The sequence below is a fragment of the Euprymna scolopes genome, chromosome 44, assembly GCF_053919585.1.
Source record: "Euprymna scolopes isolate OS-2025 chromosome 44, ASM5391958v1, whole genome shotgun sequence".
Lineage (NCBI taxonomy): Eukaryota > Metazoa > Mollusca > Cephalopoda > Sepiida > Sepiolidae > Euprymna > Euprymna scolopes.
The window spans coordinates 12,666,067-12,692,862 of record NC_136525.1 but is presented as its reverse complement, the minus strand read 5'-3'; the positions used below and the strand labels follow the sequence as shown (position 1 = coordinate 12,692,862).

General features: G+C 36.0%; 1 protein-coding gene across 3 annotated transcripts in view; it reads left to right on the top strand.

Annotated features, from left to right (window-relative positions):
- LOC145268692 (multiple epidermal growth factor-like domains protein 8) overlaps positions 1–26,796 on the top strand; it is a 242,133-nt gene that overhangs the window by 92,770 nt on the left and 122,567 nt on the right. For all 3 annotated transcript variants that reach the window (XM_080124209.1, XM_080124208.1, XM_080124210.1), the window contains 5 exons: positions 1,430–1,613; positions 9,611–9,783; positions 16,559–16,777; positions 20,250–20,786; positions 24,862–24,965. In XM_080124209.1, coding sequence (XP_079980335.1) covers positions 1,430–1,613; positions 9,611–9,783; positions 16,559–16,777; positions 20,250–20,786; positions 24,862–24,965 — 1,217 coding nt within the window. The remainder of the gene's footprint in view (positions 1–1,429; positions 1,614–9,610; positions 9,784–16,558; positions 16,778–20,249; positions 20,787–24,861; positions 24,966–26,796) is intronic.

Genomic DNA, 26,796 nt, shown 5'->3' with positions numbered 1-26,796 from the left:
TGTGAAATCTTTTTAACATTTTTCTTTTGCCTCCTGTTCCCCTTACCTCACTCTTTTTTTAACCAAGTAAGATCTGTGACTTACTTGTAGTTTCATTAAATACTTTTATATGCAAAATCCGATCCTGCATTTTGCTAATTCCTGCCCTCTGATGACAAGGAGAGTATTTCTTCGAAACTCCGCGGATTAAGGACTATCCACTTATCTTGTGTTTCCTTTTTTAAAATTAAATATGTTTTTAACTCTTTTTCAAGATGTCTTTTAACATGTTTTATTAATCATTTGTTCATATATATATGTAGATAGATATAGATATCTCTCTCTACTTTTCTATAAACACCGTGTTGTGTATCTATGAGTTTGTTCCCTATGGACTCCAAAATGGTTGGGCCGATTTTGAAAAAAAAAAAATCACACCAATGTACTTTATGTGCCTGGGAGTGTTCTTAGATAGGTTTTGTATCGGAATGCTTTCGATTAGTATTGGTGATCCAAAAATATATGATTAAAGAAAGAACAATCCGATCTTGACTAAGTTAACACTTTTATGCAGCCTAACATCACAAATGCATTCGAGAAGTTTTATCACTGAACAAGCAGAAGGGCTCAAGATATAAAATCAACAGTAGGTTCTTTGATGAGCATATCGGAATGCCTCTGATAAGCATTGAAAAAAAAAATCTGATTAAAGAACAGTCTGAGTCAAAGTGAACACCCTTATACAACCTAACATCACAAGTGTATATGAGAAGTTTTATCACTGCACAAGAAGGGCCCAATGTATAAAATCAACAGACGGTTCTTTGATAAGACAGAGGTGCATTCAAAATGAATATTTCTGTTTAGAGCACAATCGAAGCATGATAATTAACTCTTCCATTTTGTACTTTAATTCAAACCATTATATAAAATAATGATACTTGTACAGTTTAATCAAGACATTCAAAAGTGAAAATATCGAAAAAAAAAGGTTATATTGTACGTATCCGTTTTGGACTGAAGATCTCTGAAAAAAAAATTCATTTAAGTTGATCAAGTGGTTTTTATTTTACAGCAGAAAAACACGTTTTTATGATGGTGCGTTGAAGTCAGCCATTATGAAATTTATTGAACACGCCACGGGGAGATAACTCCAGTTAAAGCACCGACACTTCCTCCCCATCTTTATTATTAGCTTTTCTTCCTAAAAATCGAACCTTTTGATCGGTATCATAAAAATTATTTTTTTTGCTGTAAAGTAAAAAGTACTTGATGAAATTAAGTGAAATTTTTTTTTTTTTGAGAACTTTAGACGTATTGAAAGTGTGGAACATTTGTTGATCTTCATTTAATCCTGGGTAATGTTGGGTCTCCCTGCTAGTAAAGAGCTGCAGGAAAATAATTTAAAGATTTCTTAACTAAAGTTTTTTTTTTTTTTTTCATTTTTCAGGAATTATGCACGGAGAGCAACCTCAAACATCAGTGTAACAGTGTGTGTCAGCTGCTATTGTCCTGTGGTGAGTGTCTCGTTCAGGGACAAGGCCCCACCCTCACGAATTCATCGCTTTTAAATGTGGTTCATAACGAAGAATGTTTGTGGTGCGTCAAAGAGAACACATGCCAGACTCGAAGTGGTAAGTAACCAAATTCTTACGTTTGACTATATTTATTTATTAATTATTTCCACAGCCAAACGTCACAGCCCACAAGAGCCATGACAGCGAATGAACCGGAAATCCAAAACTAGTTTAGCCCTCATTTGGGCTTATCAGTTAGACATATCCGAACCTGTGATTCAAAACCTGAGCCTCTTGCATGCGAGGCAAGCACTCTGCCAACTGAGCAAACAATTCTATTGACTAACACAGATCAAGCAAACCGCAGCGAAATAGATGTGTGTATGTAATATATATATATATATATATATATATATATATATCTTTATTAGTTTTTTTATCTGGTTAGTTACACGTTTCCACTATCAGAATAGTTAATGATCCGATCCGATAATTTCATCAGACTTTACAGATTTGAAAGTTTATTATGGAGAGAGAGAGAGAAAAAGGGATGGGGGTGGAAAATGCAGAAAGTCAGTCAGCAGACATTTTGGAGAAGGTGGTATCTGCATTGGGGTGGTAGTAACAGTGTGTTAGAGATACGTCCACTATTTAAGAGTAGAGATGCATCCTATTACTTATTAAAATCCCGGCGTAAAGGGAAATGAAAATGAAATTAACGTAATGGATTAGAAAAATAAATATATATATATATATATATATTGTGTGTGTGTGTGTGTGTAAGATTTCAAGTGTTTAGACCAAAATTTGTCTGGGTAATTTCGTAGAGACCGCAAAGGTCAATTTTTAAAAACTTTGACACTGATTTTGACCCTTTAACATTTATTTTGGTCTCTAATCAAAATACAAAGTTTTACCCATGTCCAAGTTATCTACACCTAAAATTTCAAGTCTTTAGACCCAAAAGTGGCAGAGGAATTTGGTAGTATCTGCAACTTTTACATTTTGGCAGCCAAATTTTCGCTCAAAAACTGATTAAAATGCTTGCCGCATGTCTGAATACCCGTTATGTATAAATTTGAAATGTTTAGACGCAAAGGTCAAATCTTTTGAACTTTGACTCCTTGGAAGCTCAAATTTTCGATCCAAACCGATTAAAGTTTGCCCTATCCTTTATGTAAAATTTCAAATGTTTAGATCAGAAATTGGCTGAGTAATTTGGTAGAGACTGCAGAGGTTATGAGCAGTACATAGGGCCTGAGCAAATTATATATATCTATAATATAAAGCTGAACGTCTGTGTGTGTGTGTCTGATCACGAATAGGCTCCTATATGGTTGACTATTATAGAAAAGTGATCATATATAATGATAGAAAATGTATCGAGACACAGGAATGGGTATGTTTGATCTGGCATAATGAGGATTCATTAAAATTGTGGGGTCTGCGTACGTGCCTGGTCCACAAAGTATGGAAATAAAAAATTTAAAAATTAAAAAAAACGTTTACAAGTGTTTTTGATATAGATGTACATAATAATACTTTGATAAGTATGTTTTAACTTGAATAGGGATGGTATAATAAAATTGTGGGGTTTGCGTTGGTGCCTGGCCTCCATAAAATGGAAATAAGCACAAACTTTAATAAAGACTTTTCATATCTATCTGTGTAAGTATACTTTTATAATTATGTTTCAGTTTGAAGAAATATGGTATAATAAAATTATGGGGTGTTCGTTGGCGCCTGACCTCCATAGAATGGAAATATATCACAAAGTTTAACAAGGTTTTTTAATATAGATCCACAGAATATTGTGATAAGTGTTTCAGTGTGAACAGGTATGGTATAATAAATTATCTATTTTATTTTTACTTTCATCATATTTTGCTTTGGTTTTGATACCCCCAAATTCGAAGCTATCACTTTACGACCCTTCATTTTCATAACCTATCATACTTTCATAAATCAGAGTCCATTTTCTGTAGGCTGTTTTTGAACTCCGTCAATGACGGGTACTTTTGCTAGTGTGTGTGTGTGTGTGTATGTATGTATATATATATATATATATATATATATATATATATATATATATTATATAACAATATGGCATAATCACGTTGACACACCAGTTCTTGGCAGATCACCCCGAAGTTAAGCAACATTGAGCCTGGTTAGTATCAGATGGGTGACCATTTGGGAATTCTAGGCGCTGTATTTGCTCTCCGCTTATCTCTGCATTTGTTTCCAATCGTCCTGTACTTCACTTGCCACTGGTATTTAACAATGTTGTCTCAGGAGAGGTGTGGCTGGAGATTGCGCACCTCCGGCCACAAATATATATATATATATATATATTAGTGTTGGGACGATTAATTGGGAATCAGAAAAATTAGAACTTTTAGCGATATTGAAATCTGAAAAAAATTGTACTTATTTTTTATTCTTTTAATTGTCTTTTTATTTATTTTTATTTTATATTTATCATATATATATATATATATATATATATATATATATATATATATATATATATATATATGGACGATTTGAATATTTTCCAGCTTCTGATTATTTAGAAATCTCTAAATATATATTACAATACGAAATGCAAAAAAAAGTAATATGGTTAAGCTTAAACATGGAAAAGTAAAGGACAAGATATTCTAGTAAAAATATAATAAATTTATAACTTGAAATATTGCTGCATTAAGAATCGATTATATAATTTTATAAATTGAATTAAAAAAATTTCTTAATGTTGCAATATTTAAAGTTGTAAATTTATTATTTTTTACTAGAATATCTTGTCCTTTTCTTTTCCATTTTTAACAACTGCTCCTTTACTTTTCCATGTTTTAGCTTAACAATATTACTTTTCATTCTCACTTTTTTCTATTGTAATCCATGATTTTTCCAGGCTTCCAGTAAATTCACTTGTTCTTTGTTTAATTTTTTTCCCTATAAAGACACATGTAATGACAATGTATGGCACTCGTCTGCTTTCAATAAAATCCCTCCAATTATCTCCCTTTCATGCTTGTTACTCCTCTTTTTGAGACAGTAGTGAATTAGTAGCAACAGTAGTCACTGAAGCGTCGTTGTTGCTACGGAAACCAGTCATAAAAAACGTTGCTCACCTCCTTACGTTTTCTTCTATGATTTTGAACACCAGTAAATTTATTATAACTTTTGTTTTACTGAATGAAAATTGAAAACTTTTTTTCACAATATGGCTGAGAAGATGAACTGTAAAAATTGTTTGAAATTTGGACGAAAATGAGTGAGCAGTAAAGCTTTTAAAGCAGTTCTATGACTAAAACTGCTTGAATGATTTTGAAACGATAATCTGAGTAATGGTGCATATTACAAAGCAGTTTCTCGTAAATATTCGATATGGCTAAAATAAATACAAAATAAATAAAAATAAATAAATAAAATAAATAAATAAAAAATAAATAAATAAAAAATAAATAAATAAAAAATAAATAAATAAAAAATAAATAAATAAAAAATAAATAAATAAAAAATAAATAAATAATAAATAAATAAATATAAAATAAATAAATACAAAATAAATAAATAAATAAAATGAATAAATAAAAATAAAATGAATAAAATAAATAAATAAAAAATAGATAATAAATAAATATAAAATGAATAAAATAAATAAATAAAAATAATAAATAAATAATAAAATAAATAAATATAAAATAAATACAAAATAAATAAAATAAATAGAAAATAAATAATAAAATAAATAAATATAAAATAAATAAAATAAATACAAAATAAATAAAATAAATACAAAATAAATAAAATAAATAGAAAATAAATAATAAAATAAATAGAAAATAAATAATAAAATAAATACAAAATAAATAATAAAATAAATAAATACAAAATAAATAAAATAAATACAAATAAATAAATTACTGATCAGGCAATCAGAAAGCATAACTGATCAAATAAATTAAAGTAAAAAAAATATGTGTATCTTATGTCCCCTTTTTTTTTTTTTTTTTTTACAAAAGTATCACCACTCATCGATGCCCGGATGTCACTCGGGGATAAGAGTTAATAAGTGTATGGTTGCCAACGGGACATTATTGTAATAATCGTTAGTAGTAGAAATTTGGGTACTTGTACGGTTTAATAAAGACATTAAAAAAAAAAAAAATGAAAATATCAAAAAGTTATATTGTACGTATCCATTATGGAATGAAGTTCTCAGAAAAAATTTATTTTTTTAATTTGATCAAGTAGGGTTTTTTTTTTTTTTTTTTTTTTTTTTTTTTTTTCAGCGAAAAAACAATTTGTTTTGATACCGCTCAAAAGGTAGCCATGTTTCGATTTTTAGGAAGAAAACCTATTATTTAAGATGGGGGGTGGGGTGGAGGAGGAGTCGGCACTTTAGACTTAGTTATCTCCCCGTGGTGTGTTCTAGAAATACGTACCTTCAGCGCGTTGTCATAAAAACGTGTTCTCTGCTGTGACTAAAAATATCTAGTCGATCAAATTGAGTGAAATATTATTTCAGAGAACTTCAGTCCAAAACGGAGACGACTTTTGATAAATTGGAAAAAAAAAAAATGTAATTTTTTTTGATTTGAATTAATCAAATCAACAGAACAAGTAACAATGATTTACATGGCAAAGAAGAAAAGGAAAAAAATAAGAAACAAAACAGCACGCTGAAGATGGAGTATATCCCTGAAATACATTTGTTATAAATTTCAAACAAGTAAAATATCTTTTTCTCTCCTGCTTTCCCTCTCTGTCCTGCTCCAACCAAGTCTGTCGAACTGTTCTACAAATCCCAAATCCTCAACATGAAATATCTCCAGAAAAAAATCACGAATAAACCTAGAACCCTATCCTCCAACATAGACCCCTACTACCATGTCTCCTTCTCCAACATCAGAGGTCTACGTTCCAACCTTCCAGAGGTTGAAACCCAATTACAGGCGACGAAACCGGACATATTATTCTTTCTAAGTGAAATGGAATAGGGCTGATCACCTCCCTAGACGAATTCATAATTAAAGGATACTCTAACTTAACATCTAAATCTGACCCCCAAGATCGCTACAGGCATGGAATATATGCCTACATTAAAAATGGCTTTCCGTGTGGTAGAGATATCTCCAGTAAAGACCCTAATTTACCTTATATGTGCTTCCGGGTTGCACTTGCTTACACCACTGCATTTATATTTGCTCTCTATCGCCCCCACAACAGGGGAGTTACTTATCTGAGAAAATTGACCACATCATGTCTGCTCACCCTTCATCTAACATCCACATTTGTGGTGACTTCAATGTCTACAATGTGGAATGTCTGACCCACTCGAACAAGACAGATGATGAAAGGACGTTCTGTCATGATTTCGCCATTTCCTCTGACCTCACCCAGATTGTTCACAAACCCACCCGTGTGCCCAATACTTCCTGTCAGTACACTAGCCTTCTAGAACTTTTTCTCACAACTTCCCCTGAGCTATGTTCAAGTTCCGTTCTGTCCCCTCTGGGATCTTCCGACCACTCAGTTGTATCAGTTAAGATAAAAACGAAATGCAATAAATTTTCAGACGTACCGCTCCACCGTACTGTATATCGATACTCTACGACTGACTGGGATAGCTTCTGTACATTTATGTGACCTACCCCTACATTCCATGTTTAAAAAGGATGTGTCCTCCATAGTATCAGACCTGACCGAATGGTTAATTGTAGGCATAGACCGATTCATACCATCCAAAAAATTCCAACAAAAACTTAACAGCCAGCCATGGTTCTCCCCAGAATGTGCTGCTGCCATCGCGCACAGAAATCACTTTTTCCATAGCTACCAACGTAATATATGCACTGTGACTAGAGCTGCTTTCAAGACTGCCAGCAACCACTGTAAAAGAGTAATAAAAAATGCAAGAGAGCTATATGCTCAGTCCGTTAAATCCAAAGTTGCTGAGCAACGGCTTGGTTCCCACCAGTTTTGGCAAATAGCAAATAGGATCCTGAACAGAAACGTGCGTTCTATCCCAACCATTATCAATGGACCAGAGGTCATCTCGTCAGCATCAGACAAGACCAAACTATTTGCCAAGAACTTTGCAGCTAATTCTACCCTATACGACGAAGGCCATCAACTCCCCGTATTTTCTCCTATAATGGACAACACACTCTGCAACATACAAATATCTGTGCGTGAGGTCGCTAAGCTAATCAAGAACCTTGATTTCAGTAAAGCAACTGGCCCTGACGGCATTCCAATTATAGTGCTGAAAAAGATTCAACCAGATCTTGCCCCCATACTTACAAAATTTTTTAAGTGTTGCCTTAAAGAGAAGTGCTTTCCAACATCCTGGAAAACCTCATCAGTATGCCCTGTATTTAAGAATTCAGGTGATAAGTCATCCCCCTCTCAGTACAGACCAATACGTCTCCTGTGTGTCATAAGTAAGTTGTTGGAATCCATATTAAATAAAGAAATAGTCTACCACCTCAGCAGAAATAACCTTTTTAGTGACATACAATATGATTTCCGTTCTGCCAGATCTACAGCAGACGTGCTAACAGTTATATCTCCTAGGATTAGTGAATCTCTCGACAAAGACTTCCTCTCTAGGGCAATTGCTCATGATATATCAAAAGCCTTTGATAAGGTATGGCATAAGGGCCTACTTCACAAGATTTCCAGCTACAGTATAACTGGAAATGTTTTTTCGATCATTAAATCATTTCTCTCTGCTAGGGTCATAAGTAGTGGTTGATGAGCAGAAATCAGAGACCCGAAGTATTAATGCCAGAGTCCCTCAGGGGTCCATCCTGGGCCCAACTCTCTTCCTTATCTATATCAATGATCTCCCAAAACACATACTTAAATCATTCGTTGACATCTATGCTGCTGGCACTACCATCTATAGCAACACATCAAAGGCCATAAATGACAAAGTTCTCTCTGATTCTCTCTCCTCTAATCGAGCGCTTGGTATGGTGGGGGAAGAGGTGGCTGGTTACTTTTAATGCATCTAAAACCAAGCGACTATCCTTACATCATCAACGCTCTGATCCCCATCTGGCATCAATTAAAATGGACGGCTCTCGACTAGAGGAAGCTCCATGCTTTGATAAGCTTCTGGGCTTGGCCTTTACTCCTGACCTGAAATGGAACACATTCATCAAGTCTGTTGCCAAAGTCGCTGGAAAAATGGTAGTATCCAGAAGATATCTCACTGCTGACGTAATTCTCTATCTATATAAAAGCCAAGTACGTCCAAGGATGAAGTACTGTTGCCACATCTGGGCAGGAGCTGCTAAAAACACTCTATCCTGCCTTTGACAGAGTACAAAATAGACTTCGTGGCTTAGTGGGGGATGACCCTTTCTCTTCCCTGCAGCCTCTCTCCCACAGAAGAGATGTTGTGAGCCTGTTTTTGTTTTATCGTTATTTCGATGGCAAGTGCTCGTCTGAGCTCCAATCTCTCGTCTCCCCTCGCCAATCTTTCACGAGAAACACCCGTCTAGCTGAAATCACTGTCAATAATTTTCCCCACTCTTTATCTGTGCCTAAACCAAAACATAGATTCCATGAACAAAGCTTCTTTCTTAAAAGTGCACGCCTGTGGAACTCTGTTCCGTCCGCCCGTTTCCCACCTGACTACAATCTGGATGTCTTCAAGTCCAACATAAACAAAATTCTTGATGAACCGTCTTGAGTAGACACTTTATCAAATCTCAACATTAACGTACTGTACACGTAATAACGCTTATCCCCGAGTGGCGTCCGGGCCTTGATAAGTGGTGACTTCCTTGTAAAAAAAAAAAAAAAAAAAAAAAATATTTATTTTTCCTAATATTACACTGTGATTTGGCTTTCAAGTGTACTTGATGCGTATTTCATTCAAATTCAGAAAAAAATTTTTTAATTTGAATTAATCAAATCAACAGAACAAGTAACTAAGATGAATAATTATTCTGAAGAAGCGTGAATATTTTTTTGACTCTTGTCGATAAAAGTAAAGAACAACATGGCTACCATGAAGATCTTTTGGTTTATGCTTGCGTTTTACGAATTGTTTGTGTAGATTGTTTTATATATTTATTTTTCTTCTCCAGATCCGCAGCAGACTTGCCTCATGGCAAACGGCACCAAGTCGGGTTTGGTTGGTTGGTGGGGAGGTCTCAGTGCGTCCCTCACAAATCTCAGCCAGTGTCGTGAAGAAGACAAACCTGCCGGGTTACACTGGCTCAAATATCAAAACCCTATGAACATTACGTACCCAGATGAGGTAAGTTGGATTTAACGACTACCATGTGGAATCATTCAGGGAAGCATTTTTTTGCTGTTGTGTTCTACAGATAAGTTCTTGGAAAGAAACTCTGTTCATGGAAGTTCCATTTGGTTTTAGGTATGCTGATGAAAATGGGAAATTTGTATAAAAAAAAAAAAAAAAATGCCAAAATAGTTCTTAATCACTCTTTGTAAATTTTGTATTTTTACTTATTTTGACATGAGTACAGGGTGAAACGATAAAGAAAACAATGCTACAACATTATTTTAAAACTTTTATTGAAAAAAAATCAAATAAGATAATTGGATTATGTGGTAGAGCCGACACCTATTCAATGTAGTTGTTTGTTTTTTATATATATACTAGCGGGTGTACCCGGCGATGCCCGGGTGTTTCGAGGTGTGGTTTTTGGGTAAATCAAAACAAGACGTTGCCCGGGTTTTTGTGTCGGAGTGGGGGGGGGAGTTAAAAAAAGTTTTGGTAGGTAAGTAGGAAGGATTGAACTCGAAGCCGTGAGACGAAGTTGGAAAATAAAGTGTGAAAAAAAAAACGTGCGACGCTAACCACTAAGAAGTAGCAGAGGAAAGATGTTTGAATTTATTTAAGTATTAAGAATTGGCATGGCAGGTGCCCGTACTTGACGACTTAATGAGGTCAACTTTGACTGCAGTTTTTTTTTTTTTTTTTTTTTTTTTGGAGGGGGGGGGGGGTTATTATACGGAAAAGCTGAATCCACACGCGGCGATCGAAAAATGTTGAATATCTAGCTTTTCAAAGTCGGGCAAATTAAATACACACGCGACCCCCCCCCCCCCCATATCTAGTAGATATTATCATTTAGATGCGATATAAAAAGTTTTAAGAAAGAGGGACCCCCCCGCAAAAAGGCAGAGGAAAAAAGACCCTTTTGCCGACATACACGAAAACGCACACACACATTTTCGCTTTTATATATATATAGACTAGCGGGGGTTACCCGGCATTGCCCGGGTGTTTGTAGGTGTGTGTATTTTTGGGTAAATAAAAAGAAAAATCTTGGAGTGCGGGACAGTGTTTTATTTACCGCGAGTCTGTTCACTTTTTTTATACGAAAAAAGCTTAATGCACATGCGGCGATCGAAAATTGTTGAATATTTATCTTTTCAAAGTTGGGCAAATTAAATAGACAGGCGACTTGTAGATATTATCATTTAGGCGCAATATAAAAAGTTTTAAGAAGTTGTGAGGCGAGCGATCGGTTCTCGGAAAAAAGCCTTTCTTGGACATATACGAAAACGCACACACACAAAAACATTTTCGCTTTTATATTTATAGACTAGCGGGGGGGGGGGTACCCGGCGTTGCTCGGGTGTTTGTAGGTGTGTGTATGGGGGGGGGGATTAATAACCCTGCTTAAATATTATTAAAAAGACGATGTAAAAAAAAAAAAAACCCAAAACCAAAACGAAAAAAAAAATGGCATAAATAAACCTGTGTATGGGGGGGGGAGGTAAACTAAAGAATAAGCGAAGTAATAAGAAAAAACGTTGCCCGGGTGTTTAACGGTGTAAAAGAAAAAAAAAAATAGTTTTGGTCGGGAAGAGGGATTGAACCCGGAAGCCTTGACGCGGATGTGGAAACCAAAGCCAACTACTTAACCATCTCGACCATGAGTGAAAGTAATTGATTAGGGTGTTAAGTTAAGGCTTATAAAGCTAGTAAAAGAGGTTTGATTGACAGGAAGACACTAAATGAGGTCATCGCGGGATAGTTATTTTTAGTTTTCACTTCCCCCCCCAGATGATGGTGGGAAGGGGGGAAAGCAGCACGAAAGCCGAGAACACAACGTTTTTCACTGTATAAAATGCAGGACAAACAGGGGACAGTGAAATAGTGCGAATCTCATAAAAGTCGACATAAATAAATCTAGAGACAACCCGCGTTCCCAAATCCTACATAATATGATATAGGGGGTATATAAACAGTTGTAAGCGATAGTAACGAACCCGGAACCATGTGCGAGAAAAGCCTTTTATATATATATATAGATGTAGGGGCAACCCTCCATACCAATTGTCACTATCCAGCTCCCCTACTCCCCGGGGAGTTGGTCCCCATTTCCCCTTCACTCCTCACATTAAAAATCGGCCTTGTGCCTAATTTGCCCAGTGGGGGAGCAAATAAATACCTCAAAGTGTAGTATCTGTTCTTAGAAATAAAGCGGTTTCATCTTTCGCCTCCTCCTCTCACTAACTCATAATATGCCTCTCACCTTCCTCAAAAATATATAATACGCATTTTATTTTTTAGTTGATCTTTTGGCTAAGATCAAAGTGTAGTATTCTGTTCTTAGAATTAAAGCAGTTTCATCCTTCTCCCCTCACCCCCACTAAGAAAATAAGGAGAGAAACAAACGTCAATCGAAAATAAGGATGGCCTTCTGTGATTTTTGGAATATGGCATCTAAATATAAAGTATGCATCTTTTTTTAATAGGAGATAATGCTCGGCAAAAAATTAAGCTGTATAAGACGGTTACTTGTTTTTTTGGCTGAGATCAAAGTGTAGTATCCGTTCTTAGAATTAAAGCGGGTGCATCCTTCCCCCCCCCCCACTAAGTAAATATAAATTATGCATCTTTTTTTAATAGGAGATAAAGCTCGGGAGAAAATTAAGCTGTATAAGACGGTTACTTGGTCTTTGGGCTAAGATCAAAGTGTAGTATCTGTTCCTAGGCCTAGGATGTGATCAAATACAATCACTCATATGTTTGTTTATTTACATTTTAAAACGCAGTAAAACGAATCTTGTTTCCTGTCTAGACATCTCTCTCTTTCTCTCTCTCTCTCTCTCTTTTTCACTCTGTCTCTTTGTTTGCGTGTCTCTCTCTCTTTCTCTCTCTCTGACTTCGTCTTCCTTATCCTGAAGTGTTACTAAAAAGGAAAATGGCGTCTCGCTTTGTTTTGCTTTTTTAGTAAAAACAGCGATGGTTAATATTTTTTGTAAGCGTATTTTTTTTTTTTTTTTTACTTCACATTTTTTGTTTTGTATTTTTCATTTAACTATCATATCTACTTATTTTTAATGTACTAAAACTTTGGTAACGTTCTCCCAACGTGAAATTTTTGTATTTTGATACGATTTTATGATGTGTCTTTTTTACCGATAACAAAAATCTCGCGTTTTCATAAACCTATCGCCATTACAGCTTGCTTACGTCAGGGTCACGTGACATGACTCAGCGTTTAATAAATTACGTATAAATATCATTAAAATGTTACTTTTTGGGCCCCCCCCCCTGCAGAAAATCGATCAGCTGACCCACTTCTGATGGTCCTTTTGGGCTAATTTTTCGATATTTGTCATCCGAAGGATGGGGCTTTCATATGATACGAAGTTTGTTAATGTTTGTTGTGTCTGTCAAAAGTTTTTAGCAGACATACAAACATACTCACACACACACACACACACAATTTGCCTTTTATATATTAGATTAGCGGGGGTAGCCAGCGTTGCCCAAGTGTTTGGAAGTGTGTGTGTGGGGGAATCAAAATAAAATGGAAAATAAAGAATAAGCACACAATAAATAAAGATTAAGCGAACAATGTTAAAAACAAAAAAAATGGCGAACGTGATGGAAAAATAAAATAGGAATAAAAAAAAAATGGCATAAATAACCCTGTTTCAATATTAAAACTCTATAAAAATCGTAAAAAAAAAAAAATATCTCAGCTTGAAGTGCAATTTTATGATAACGGCGATGCTACTATACCGACTGAGCGAAATTAGTTTTTTTTTTTTTTTTTTTTTTTTTTTAATATTTAAACTAATTCAAGAAAGAACGTTTTTTGCGCATGTGTATATGGCTAAATTGTCATGAAGGAACAATGTTTTGCAACCCCTCCCTGTAGAAAAGTGCCCAGTTGAGGGTGAAGGAATTTTTTTTTAGCCAGATATTTGTTGTCTGAAGGGTCGAACTTGAAAATGATACTGATCTTGTGAATATCCGTCACCTTTGTCGAAAGTTTTTGCAACACATACAAACAGACATACAAACATACATACATAAATTTAAACAGACTTTTGCTCCTTATATTATAGACTAGCCTGGGTTGCTTGTTGAGGGTGAAGGAATTAATGTTTTTGGCCAATTTTTCGATATTCAAGTTCAAGGTTTAAAGCGATACCGGTTCCAACTATGGATTAAATAGAAACCGGCTTAAAAATAAAACAAATATATTCTATTAAAAAGATTTTCTTCAAAATCACTGGATTCGGCATTAAATAATCTGAAAAGGGTTGATATGCCATAAAACAAAAACAGCCAACCAATCCACTATAGGTAGTGCTGTTGAAATAATAAATATGTGATGATTTTAAACAACTAGTAAAAATAATTCCCTACAGTCTATTTTTTGTCCCATGATTTATCAGAGGGAGACCTAATGTTTTCAGTGACTTACGTGTGTGCGTCCGTTATTCTGGACGATTGCCAGATAACCATCCATTAGTTTTTTCTTAAATTTTGCCCAAGATTGTATTTCATTAAATAGATGTGCACAGTAAAAAAAAAATTTTTGCGAAAATTCCCGTTGTGTCCCCAGGGATTCAAAAGAGGTAAAAAAATACCCCAAAATGGCTAAAAATGACACGTCTTGTCTCATAACTTTTGATCCATCCATTAGATGTTTCTGAAACTTGACCAAAATGTGGAGCCCATTGTTCTTAATATAAATTCAGTCTTGGTGACCCTGGCAAAATTTTGGTTTGTATCCCTAGGGACTTTTAGTGCTAAAAACCCCCCTTTTTGTTGGTTGCTCTGTTTTTATATTTAACAAAAACTTGATATGCCTGACTATATAGTGGTTTTTCATGGTGGTCAACTCAAATATACATGTATTAAGGCCTGAAACTGCACCGTTATCCATTTACACTGGGATTTGGCATTTCCAAGAGTTCAAAAGAGGTGAAAAATGGCCCAAAATTACACTTATTGCCCCATAGTGTTTGATTCATCCATTAGATCTTGGCCAAAATGTGGAGGCCATTGTTCTTAATATAAATTCAGTATGGGTGACCCTGGCAAAATTCTGGTTTGCATTCCTCTAGGACTTTTAGGGCTAAAAAAAATGCTTTTTTGAAGCTCTTTTTTCATATTACTCAAAAACTTGATATGTATGTCTATATAGTGGTTTTTCCATGCTGCTGAATTCAAATATACATGTCTTAAGGCGTGAAACTGCTTTGTTCATTTTCACTGGGATTCAGTGTTCCCGGGAGCTCAAAGGGGTCATAATTACCCCAAAATTGCAAAAAAAATTACACTTTTTACCCCTTGACATTTGCCCAATCCATTAGATTTTTCTGAAACTTGGCGAAAATGTGAAGGCAACGTTGGCCCTTCACACTTCTCACATTCATCATTTCTTCACTATTTTTTGTCGCGTCATCTCACATGCAGTACCAAAGGGGGACTATGCAAGCGTGACTTGTTATGTTTGAGAAAATATATACACATTTAATGTGTTTTTACGGTAATCAAGAAAAATAATTCTATAGTTAAATATTTAGAGATTTATAAAGAATCGGAATCTGTAATTGTATCGGAATCAGGGAAAAATGTTAGAATCATCCCATCACTGATATTATATATAATATGTATTAACGTTGTCTATATATTAATACAATAGCATGTATGTTATTTTCTTGATGGGGATCAGAGCGTTGATGATGTAAAGATAGAAGCTTGGTTTTGGATGCATTAAAAGTAACCAGCCATCTCTTTCCCCATTGTACCATGTGCTCAAGATTAGAGGAGAGAAAATCCGAGAAAACTTGGTCATTTATGGTCTTTGATGTGTTACTATAGATGGTAGTGTCATCAGCATAAATGTCTACGAATGATGTAAGGATATGAAAAAATTGATATTGAAATTAATCAGAGATCAACGTCTGGTCTTGTTTATTTCCATGTTTGGAATTGGTTGAGAATTTTCAATGTTGCTTTCTGGGTCATCTATATATTAATACGATAACGTGTGTGTTATTTTCTCTGTCATGCTTACATCCGGATCGTTTAATTATGTACTTCTATTTCTTGTCGACCTTAAACTATATCCGATGGTGAGGCCCCAGCTTGCGGGCTTTAGGGAGTGTGGAGCCACCCTGTAATTGCCATTGCTCCCAGGTCCACTCTGACCCGAAGTGGTAGTACCTGTTAGGGTCCCAACTATGGGTTAAATAGAAACCGACTTGAAAAATATATATTCTATTTAAAAAAAATTTCTTCAAAATAACTGGATTCGGCATTAAATAACCTGAAAAGGGTTGATATGCTGTAAAACAACCAACTAACCAATCCATTTCTTGTCATAAATAATTTTACCAAGAATTCTTCATAAGTTTTGGTTTCGGTTTGGATTCAAGCTAATGCACCCAAGTCATACGGATATATTTATTTTATTTTTGAAAATGTAACTTTATTAATATATAAAAATCGATAGAACATTAACTCTATAATAATATATACCAAATCTGCAAGAATTTAAATATATTTAAGCATACTTTACGCCAGGTTTTGCTAGGCGTTTGTGCTAGCTTAGATAAATACTTTTGCAGTTTTAACAAAAAAACTACAATAATATCAGACCGTTTCCATTTACACTGAACATCTACAGAATGCCAACATACAATATATTACATGTGAGTTCCCTGTGGGATTTCCACAGGTTCCACTAATATATATTAATATTTTAACAATTTTTTTTTTTTTTTTTCTTTTTTGTTTTATTCAGGCTGAGATTATTCGTCAGACTGTCACTCGATTAGAATTTGAATCAACCCTGGCCAAGGAGGTGGACCAGCAGGGCTTTTTTACGGCTCATTATACGGGTTTCATTTATCCCCTCCAGTTTCTTCCACCGTATGGAAACAAGTCATTAGTATTAACAGTTGGCACAGCAACCGCTGAAATCACGTTATTTCTAAGCAAAGATGACAAGAAGGAGAACAAGGTAGGTACTTGTGTAACGGGGTTACCTTTGATGAATTCGAGAAACGGTTTCAATAACGTGGTCGTTTATACATAGGTGTTTGATGCTACCATTTTTTGCCATCGCTGTTTCATCTAGTGATTGTTTTTTGTTTTTTTTTTAACATGTGTCACGACCTGGTTAATGGATGACCGAATTGATTGGCAATCAGATCGAGACACAAAAATTTATTTTATTTTATATCCAATATCTCATAATTATCTTCGGTTAATCGTCGGATGTCGGATCAACCAGCGAAACATATCATTAAGGGGAATGGAACAACAGAGCAATGAATGACGAAACAAACACTCAAAGTTTAAAATTCAAGGAAGACTTTTATATACAAAAAAAAAAAGGAAGAAGAAAAAGCTCCGATAAAAAGAATGAGTGAGATAGACGTATTTTTGGGGATGTTTGCCAGATGTATGCGACATGCAATTACAGTACAATATGAATAAAAGTTTGTGGATAAGAAAAGATATTGGCATGAGATAGGCCAAACTTATCTGTTTTGTCCGTTAGGGTAAACACGGATCATAAGTTCGCAAACACAATATCCAAGAAAAAAGTTGAGATGGCGAAAGTCTATCTCTTCCTCGAATCTTAGTTCCAAAGACGAATATATGTGAGTTCAATCGACAATACGATTGTATTTGAATAATAATCCACAAGTTAATTAATTCAAATCTCAATCAGATTAAATGTTGAGTTCAATCGACAATACGATCGTATTTGAATCGACAGTTCAATCGACAATACGATCGTATTTGAATAATAATTGATTCAAATCTCAATCTTCGATGAGGTCCGATTCTCGGAGATAATGTTTATACACCGGGCTGTCTCGCTTCTTTTCGCCAACTGTTTATTTCTTATTTTCAAATCCCTCGTGGTCCGATTTTCCCGCCACAAATGTTCGCTGTCTGGTTGCCATGCCGACGTATTTCCGCTCGTTACGGCGATATTCACACCCAACCTCTGCCCCACTTCCCTCAGCCAAGTGTCTGCCACGCCACATCATTTACAGAGAGAGGGGGTTGTCTGGCTCATTAGATTTTAAGAAGAGAGAGATATATAGAAAGTAAGTCTTAACGCCAGATAGATAGATAGATAGATAGAGAGGTAGAGAGATTGAATGTTCGTTTTGCTCTGACGTCACACATGGGAGTCACTACTTATCAAAACCCGGAAGCCACTTGAGGATAAGGATTAATGAGTGTATGGTAGTGACCGAGACAACAGCATATTAATAGTTCGTAGTGAAAATGGGGTAGTTATATACACACGGGTTGTACACACTTGAAAAGTTCTTTAATTTGGATTTTTGCATTGAAAAGGCCTTATTTCTATTATTACTTTGAAAAATCTTTGAAAATATGGAAAAATGTCTTGAAAATTGTACACTTCATGTCCAGTATAAATTTGTGTCAGAATATTAAAAATGAAATCAAAAGCGGTTATTTTAGGTATTAAAAAAATTATTTTAAGTATTAAAAAAAAGTTATTTAAGGTATAAAAGTAAAGTTATTTAAGGTATAAAAGTGAAGTTATTTAAGGTATTAATGATGATTTTGTTTAAGTATTAAAAAAAATATTAATATATTTTTTTAAATATTGAAAATAAAATCGAAATACATTGTTCTGAAATTACATAATATTGCGATTATGAGAGTTACATCGCTTTATCACAGAACTACCTTAGGTGGTTCTGTGATAAAAAAAAAATTCAAATCTCCGTCTATTTTTGTTCTCATTTATAATTTAATTTTTTTTTTTTTTTTTTTTTTTTTTGTTGTGGTGGGGACACAGAGGAAAGAAGTGGGGGGGGGCGCCATAAATAAAATTATAACCTCACCCTCTAAAAAAAAAAAATACTCTCTTGGGACGGGACTCTCTGATGACTCCCCCACACCCACTGATAAAAAAAAAAAGAAAATTTGTGATAATTTAAAATTAGGCCAGTCAGACCAATAAAATGGACAAGGCAGCAGCCATCTTGGTTGGAAATTAAAAGCTGTAAATATCTCAGATGAAATAAAAAATATTTAAAACTACGTAAAAACGCCCAAAAAATGATGCAGGTAGGCTGCAAAGTAACTGTTATTGGCTATGGTAACATTTGTTGTACATTTGATTTTTGGCTGCTTTTGAAGATTGCTGCGGATTATAAAACAAACCCCAAATTCTGTTTGGAAAACTTGAATTTTGTCTGGAGAAATCCTTGTAAATGAACATTAAAAATTTGTGCGAATCCTTATACACACACACAATACATATACTTTTAAAAGCAATTATTTTGAATAAAATTTAAATGAGAAATTTTAAGTTTGATGTGTCGGAAATAAAGATAAAATCATTTTACTTTTTTTTTTGTTGTTGGAAGTCCAATATTTTGCTAAAAATAGCTTCATCAGGGTAGGGAGTACTGTCTGATTTTTTGTGTTAAGGAGAAGGTAATGCCTCAGAGTAGAAGAAAAGAAATATACGTGTGGTCCCGGTGGTTCCTCTTTGCTCTAATTTCGAGCGAGAAATTTAAAGTAAAAGATGATGCTTATATTGAATAAAATTTAAATGAGAAATTAGAAAACATATATATTGGTGGCCTGGCAAGGCCACAGGGGAGACAACTGAAGCAACAAAACTAAAGCTGGCCTGGAAGACACTATATATACAAATGTAGGCAAATTTGGACATATTTTATTGGCTTGAAAATATAGGTTCTTTTTTACCAATTGTCATAAAATTTTAACCATAGAATAGTATTATAATCTTCAAAAAGCCTGAAAATTTTCATGTAGTTTCGTCCCAAAGAACCAAACCTGAGCATTCCAATATTCAATTTGACTACCAGTACAAATATATCCACACACGCACGCACGCACGCACGCACACACACACACACACACACACACTACCTTTTTTTGGCAATTTTATAAGTTCCAAATTTCAGCATTGATTAGAATTTAACAAATAAAGACTTGTTGGAAAGGTAATGACCTGAATTGTGTAGTGGGTTATGTGACATTTGCCCTTAAGGTCGCACATTAATTGGATCATCCATAATCCAGAGCCTATTTTTGGTACTTTTCTACAACAATAAAATGTTTCAATCATAGTCATTTATTTTCCTAGTTTTTCATATGAATTACAAAATATCTGATATTTTCCCCAAAAGCTCTGGACTTGATGGAGGGGAGACTAAAACTTGCTGCTGTGGCTTCAGATGATCTGAAATAACAGCAAGAGGAGACTTGATTCCAAATATTTCTCGTATGTTATATTTTTCTTCTTTTGTTTTCATATATAAAGTAAATTTCACAGTGTATAGGATTATTTGATAATGGAGATATTCATCATATCAAGTGGCTTCAGGCTTTGTCTGGAGCGACTTCCATTATTAAAAAAAAAAAAAAATTCTAAAGTATCTTTTTTTTTTTTTTTTATTTTCCAGGAAAGAGTCACTAGAAGCGGGCATAAATATAAAACTTCCACGGCTTACGAAGCCAGACGATACGGAGACACTATGCTGTTCCAGAATACAAGTCGGGGAGCCAAATACTATGTGGACCTCGAGGCTCACCTGAACATCACAACATCCCAGAACAGCGTCACCGAACTAAAATCAAGCGTCGACATCACGTGGAACAACGTCCGCGACAAGAAGAACATGTTAAAAAATGAAATAAATGAACAGGCTCTAAGCTACGAATTCCTCGAGCCATATCACGAGAAAAAATGCAGCCAGCATTATAACTGCCTCGGTTGTCTGTCGGACAACTCTTGCGGCTGGTGTATTGAGACTCGGAGTTGTGTTGTCCGCGACACAAACACCAGTGAATGGGAGGAAGTAATCGAGGGAAACTTCCAAAAAGTTGTCACTCGTGGTGTGGATAAGTGCAGTGGGGATATGAACTCACATCTTCTGATTACGAACGTCGCCGAATGTCCACTTTGTAAGAACTATGTCAGCTGTGTGCAGTGTGCTAATGTGAGTTGACAGACTAATTTCTTTTCTTTCTTTTTTTTTTCCCCCCCGGTTTGATTTAGTCTAGTACAACCTTTGGCAAGATGTCTACCCAATCTCATGTGGAAAGCTAACATTCACCCCTGCCTTTTTAAAATTTTTTTTATTTACTTGGGAGTCACTATTATCCTCGAGTGGCTTTCAGGCTTTGATAAGTGTTAATGAATGTAAGTTGATGTTTTAATAATTGTTAATGGAGCAAGTTGGGTAGAATTTGATTATTTATGGAGACAGCTCAACAAGAATTTGTTTACATTGAATTTGAAGGCTATGTTGTATTGAACTGGGAAGCAGGCTAATGGAACAATGTTCCACAAGTGGGCAGTTCTGGGAAAGAAGCTTTGTTCATGGAATCCAGGTTTAGATTTAGGCACAGATAGTTGTAGCTAGTCAAGTGTGTGTGTTTTTTTTTTTTTTTTTTGTTTTTTTTGTGAAAGTTTGGCAAAGGGGGTCCATAGATTGGAGTTAAGTCGAGTACTTACCATGAAAATAATGATAAAGCAGAGACAGGCTCGCAATGTCTCTTCTGTGAGGAAAGAGGTTGCAGGAAAGAGAAAAGACAATCACCTACGAAGTTTCAAAGCCTGTTTTGAACTCAATCAAGGCTGGATAGGGCATGTCGAGTAGCTCTTGCCCAGATGTGACAACAGTACTCCATTTTGGGTTGTACCGGGCTCTTATACAGATAGAAGATCGCATCGGGAATAAGATACTTACTGGAGCGGTGGAGTGATCCAAGGATGTTTTCCAGCAGTCTTGGCAACAGATTTGATGTATGTGTTCCATTTCAGATCAGGAATTAAGATCGGTCCAAGAAGCTTATTAAGACATGGAGCTTCTCCAAGATGAAAGCCATGCATTTCAATTGGGGCATGATAGGAGTTTGATCATCCAAATAACACGATTATTCAAATTTTAGGATGGAGTTCGACTGCGTTTGGTTATATTGGCCACCTACCACCAACAAATTATTTTAAAAGAAAATAGTTGAAATGTCATCTGCTGGTTCTTACCTTGGATGCATTTGCATGAATTTGGAAATCTGAATGAAACCCTTTATCTTTTTTTTTTTCAAAGGAGTCACCACTTATCAAGACCCAGAGGCCACTCGAGAATAAGACTTAATGAATAGTCAATGTATAGGGGCAATTTCGTAGTAATCATTAGTTAATCGGAAATTTGGTAAATTGGATTAAGAGGACGGCTCATCAAGAACTTGTTTATATTGGACTTTAAGGCAACCATATTGTAGTCAGCCAGAAAACAAGCAAACGGGCTGGTGCGTCTACTACTAGTTTCTCGCTCCTAGACAAGGTTCAAAAAAGAGTCGCCAATCTGATAGGCCCTGAACTGGCATCTAAGCTTCAGCCTCTGTCCCATCGACGAAACGTTGCATCCCTCTGCTTGTTCTACAAGTATTTTAATGGTGAATGCTCTGACGAACTGCAGACACTTGTGCCCCCCACGATGCAGGCACCCTCAACAAACCCGACAGGCAGCTAAATCCCACCCCCACACAGTAGAGATCCCTAGATGTAAAAGATCTTTCTACTCCAGTAGTTTCTTCCCCAGAACCGCTAGACTCTGGAATTCCATTCCAGGATCCTGCTTCCCTAACTGTACTGACATGCAGAAGTTCAAGTGTAACGTGAACGACATCTTGCTGCCCAAATCCCAACATAGTGCCCCAGTAGTTGCTGCACCTGATAGTAGCCCCTTACACCAAAGTGGCAATGTGCCTTGTTTGGGGTGAAAATGTAATAAAAAAAAAAAAAAAAAAAAAAAAAAAGTTTCACAGCGTTGTTCATGGAATCTACATTTTGGTTTAGGCACAGATAAAGAGTGTGTGTGGGGGGGAATTATTGATAGTAGTTTCAGCTAGACCAACGTTTTTCTGTGAAAGTTTGTCAAGAGAGGAGTATAGATTCGAGCTCAGATGAGCACTTGCCATGAAAATAACAATAGAGCAGAAACCCTCACAACATCTGTGGGAAAGAGGTTGCAGGGAAGAGAAAAGGCATCCCTTACTAGACTACGAAGTCAATTTTGAACTCTGTCAAGGCAGGATAAGTGGCTTCTAGCAGTTTCTGCCCTGATGTGGCAACAGTATTCCATCCTAGGATGTACTTAGCTCTTATACAGATAGACAATTGTATCATCAGTGAGATACCTACTGGAGTAGTAGAGTGGTCCAACCATTTATCCAGCAATCTTGGCAACAGATTTGATGCATGTGTTCCATTTAAGATCAGGAGTGAAAGTCAGTCCCAGAAGCTTGTCAAGACATGGAGCTTCTCCAAGACGAGAGCCATTCATATGGGAGGGGAATTTATCTTCAAATACCTTTAATTTCGAATTAGAGCAACGGACTTAAGTAAATATTAATAAGTCCTTTACACCCACCCACCCTTTTTATTTTTTTTTAAATCATCATATCTTGTCGCTCCATCTCTTCAACCAGCGGCGTGCGGTTTCATTACCAACACTGAGGTCTTCGTCCGTGCAGTTGGGCCCCAGTGGGCAAGATGTTAAAATGTGCTCGATGGTCTGAACTTGGGCACCACAGGGGCATTCAGCAGTTGTAGAGTAACCCCACATGAGGAGGTTGTCGCCAGTTTTTGCAACTTTTTGCCCTTGCCCTATTCAGAGTGACCCACTCCGAACGGGACAGTTGTGTGCCAGGTGGTAAGGTTTCACTGGGTTCTGGCAGTGCTATATTTGTAGACTGAGGGTCTACCTCTCTCCACATCTCAGGGGTCCATCCTGGGCCAATTCTTTTCCTGATCTACAATGATAGTCTTCCAAATCACATCCTTACATCATTTGTAGACATTTATGCTGACAACACTACCATTTATGGTAGCACATCTAAGACAGTAAACGACCAAGTTCTCTCCAATTCTCTCTCCTCTGATCTTGAGCACGTAGTACAATGGGGAAAGAAGTGGCTGGTTACTTTTACTGCATCTAAAACCAAGCTTCTCTCTTTACATCAACATTCTGATCGATATCTGGCATCAATTGAAATGAATGGCTCTCGTCTTCAGGAGGCCTCAAGTTTTGACAAGCTTCTGGGCTTGACCGTTACTCCTGATCTTAAATGGAACACGTACATCAAATCTGTTGCCAAGGTCGCTGGAAAAATGGTGGGATCTTTCTATCGATCCGGTAGATATCTCACTGCTGATGCAATTCTATCTATATAAGAGCTAGATATGTCCAAGGATGGAATACTGTTGCCACATCTGGACAGGAGCTGCTAGAAAGGACTTGTCCTGCCTTGATAGATTTCAAAATAGACTTCGTAGCCTCGTAGATAATGCCCTTTTCTCTTCCCTGCAACCTCTATCTCACAGAAGAGATGTTGCGAGTTTGTCTCTGCTTTATCGTTATTTTCATGGAAAGTGTTTCGACTGAGCTTCAGTCTATGGACCCCCCTCGCCTTACTTTCACAAGAAACACTCGTTTAGCTTGTAAACACTATCAATAATTCCCCCCACTCTTTATCTGTGCCTAAACTTAAACGTAGATTCCATGAACAAAGCTTCTTTCTTAAAACTGCACGCCTGTGGATTGTCTTCCGTTTTCCTGCTTTCCGGCTGACTACAATATGGTTGTGTTCAAGTCTAACGTAAATAAGTTCTTCATGAGCCGTTCCATATAAGCTATCAAATTTACCAAATTTTCATTACTAATGATTACTATATTGTCCAATTTCTACTGTACACTCTTTAACCTTTATCCTTGAGTGCCCTCTTGGCCTTGATAATGTGGTGATGCCTATGTAAAAAAAAAAAAAGACAGCAATCAGTAATTAGTTGAAACAAAATATATTCACCAGAAAAGCAAATACAGTAATTGAAAATTGTGGGGATTACATCAGACTGCCATTAATGTAAGACTTGGGTATGACCACTGAGAGAGATATTTACTCGGTTTTTATAGTGAGTGAAAGAGTTCCTTATTAGTTTTTACAACCAGACCTTTGTTTATAGATATTTGATAACTTTATCTTTTTTCCCCCGTCTCGTATTTTCAGGATAGTCTCTGTGAATGGGTCACAGATGATGCTCATTGTGTTCGTCGTGGCCGTGTGGAGGAAGCTGTAAAAAACCCTAAAAAGTGTAATGTGCCGTGTCATGTGTAAGTGAAGCCTCTTTTTATTAATTTTCAATTTTTTGTTTTCTTTTTTTAAAGAAAAGCCACATTATATATATATATATATATATATATATATATATATAATGTGGGGGTGGTATGTCCAATGTAACTATTAGTTGCATTGTTGTTATAGGGGTTATATTCTCCCAAGTGTTAAGACACTTGTAGTCTGTCTAAACTGTACGAACGAACTGGCTAAACCAAGATGGCCGACTCCTATTTATATCACCACAAGCTAGGGAGGTAACCATGTAACTGAAGCAAGGGAGGTAACCAATGTCTACATTAACATTGCTGCTGTCCTTAAGTGAATAATTTATTTCTGATTTAACAAGTCCCTTAGAAGCTCAGATGAAGCTCCTGCCTTGGTCAAACAATCAGAGACCTGATCACAACCCTTGATCCATTCTATCTGTATCTCCCCTCTACTCTTCATTTCCTTCAGCCTTGCTACATCTATTCTCAATCGTCGATCGCTTACCAGATTGTTGGAATTCAATGTCTCCACAAGTGATGCATTATCTGTCTTGCAGAGAACGTCTGGCAATTTAGATAACTGAAATACCTCTTGTATCATAACCGCAGTCAAAACACCAGCATCAGCTCCCTCATTCAGAGCAAGAGTCTCTGAGGCCAATGGGCTTTTTGTCACTCTGTCCAATTTCTTTGACGCCCAACACATGGGGGCCATTTTGTCAGTACTTCCTCCAATAAAGACAACAAAACCACCCTGTGAAGATCCATCTTCCAGACTGGCATAAGAGGCATCAGTATAACACAAAATGTGTAAATCTGAGGGCTTTCCCAATTTTGGAAATGTTATAGAACCCTTCTTGGATTTCAATTTTGATAAGGCTTTATTCGCCTCAAATAAGGCTTTTACTTTGGGATGCTTTCCAGTGTTGCTCATTTTACACACATCAAAAGCTATATCAGGGCGTGTTTGAGTTGAAACCCACATCATCTGACCTGCAAGTCTCTTCAACTCCTGCTTTTCTTCTTCATTCAGTTCATCATTTTTCCTCAGTATCCTCCCTTTGCTTATTTCTATTGGAGATATGGAAGATACATATAGATCTTGTTCTACAGTGATCCCATTTTCCTGTTGATTAACATTCAGTCCAACATATTTGAATGTTCCACTTTCATGAGATCCCACCTTAAATTTTTCTTTCAATGTTGCAATCACATCCCTTTCAAACTCTGTGTTTCCACAGAAAACAAAATCATCCACGTGCATAGCAAGAATTCCAGTCAAATTTCCTTTAATATCATGCCACAAAAACAATGCATTATCATAAGCACTTGCTACTCCTTTTAATTCAATCAAAGCCTGAGTAACTCTCTTGTACCATGCCCGTGGAGCATCATTCAATCCATAGATGCATCTTTTTAATTTCCACACTTGAGATTTAGGACAAACATCAGATGGTGGCCTCAGGTACACATCTCTCTCTAAAATACCACCTTGCAAAAAGGCTGAGGTAAAATCTATGGTCTGCAGCATCCAGTTCTTTATTGATGCGGTTAGCATGACCATTCGCATAGCTTCACGGCTACATGTTGGGGAGTCCGTTTTCAGATTACTATTTTCTTCATAGCCTCGTGCTACAAGGCGAGCTTTCATTGTTTTCTGATTATCCTTGAATTTTTCAGTAATCACCCATCTTGTGGATATTGTTTTTTGACCTGTGTATGGCACACATTCAAATACTTCATAGGTGTTCATGTTTTTTATTTCTTTATGCTTGGCATCCATTACAGCTTTCGACTGCTCTTGTTCAGCGGTGAGCAGGACTACATTTTCCTGTTC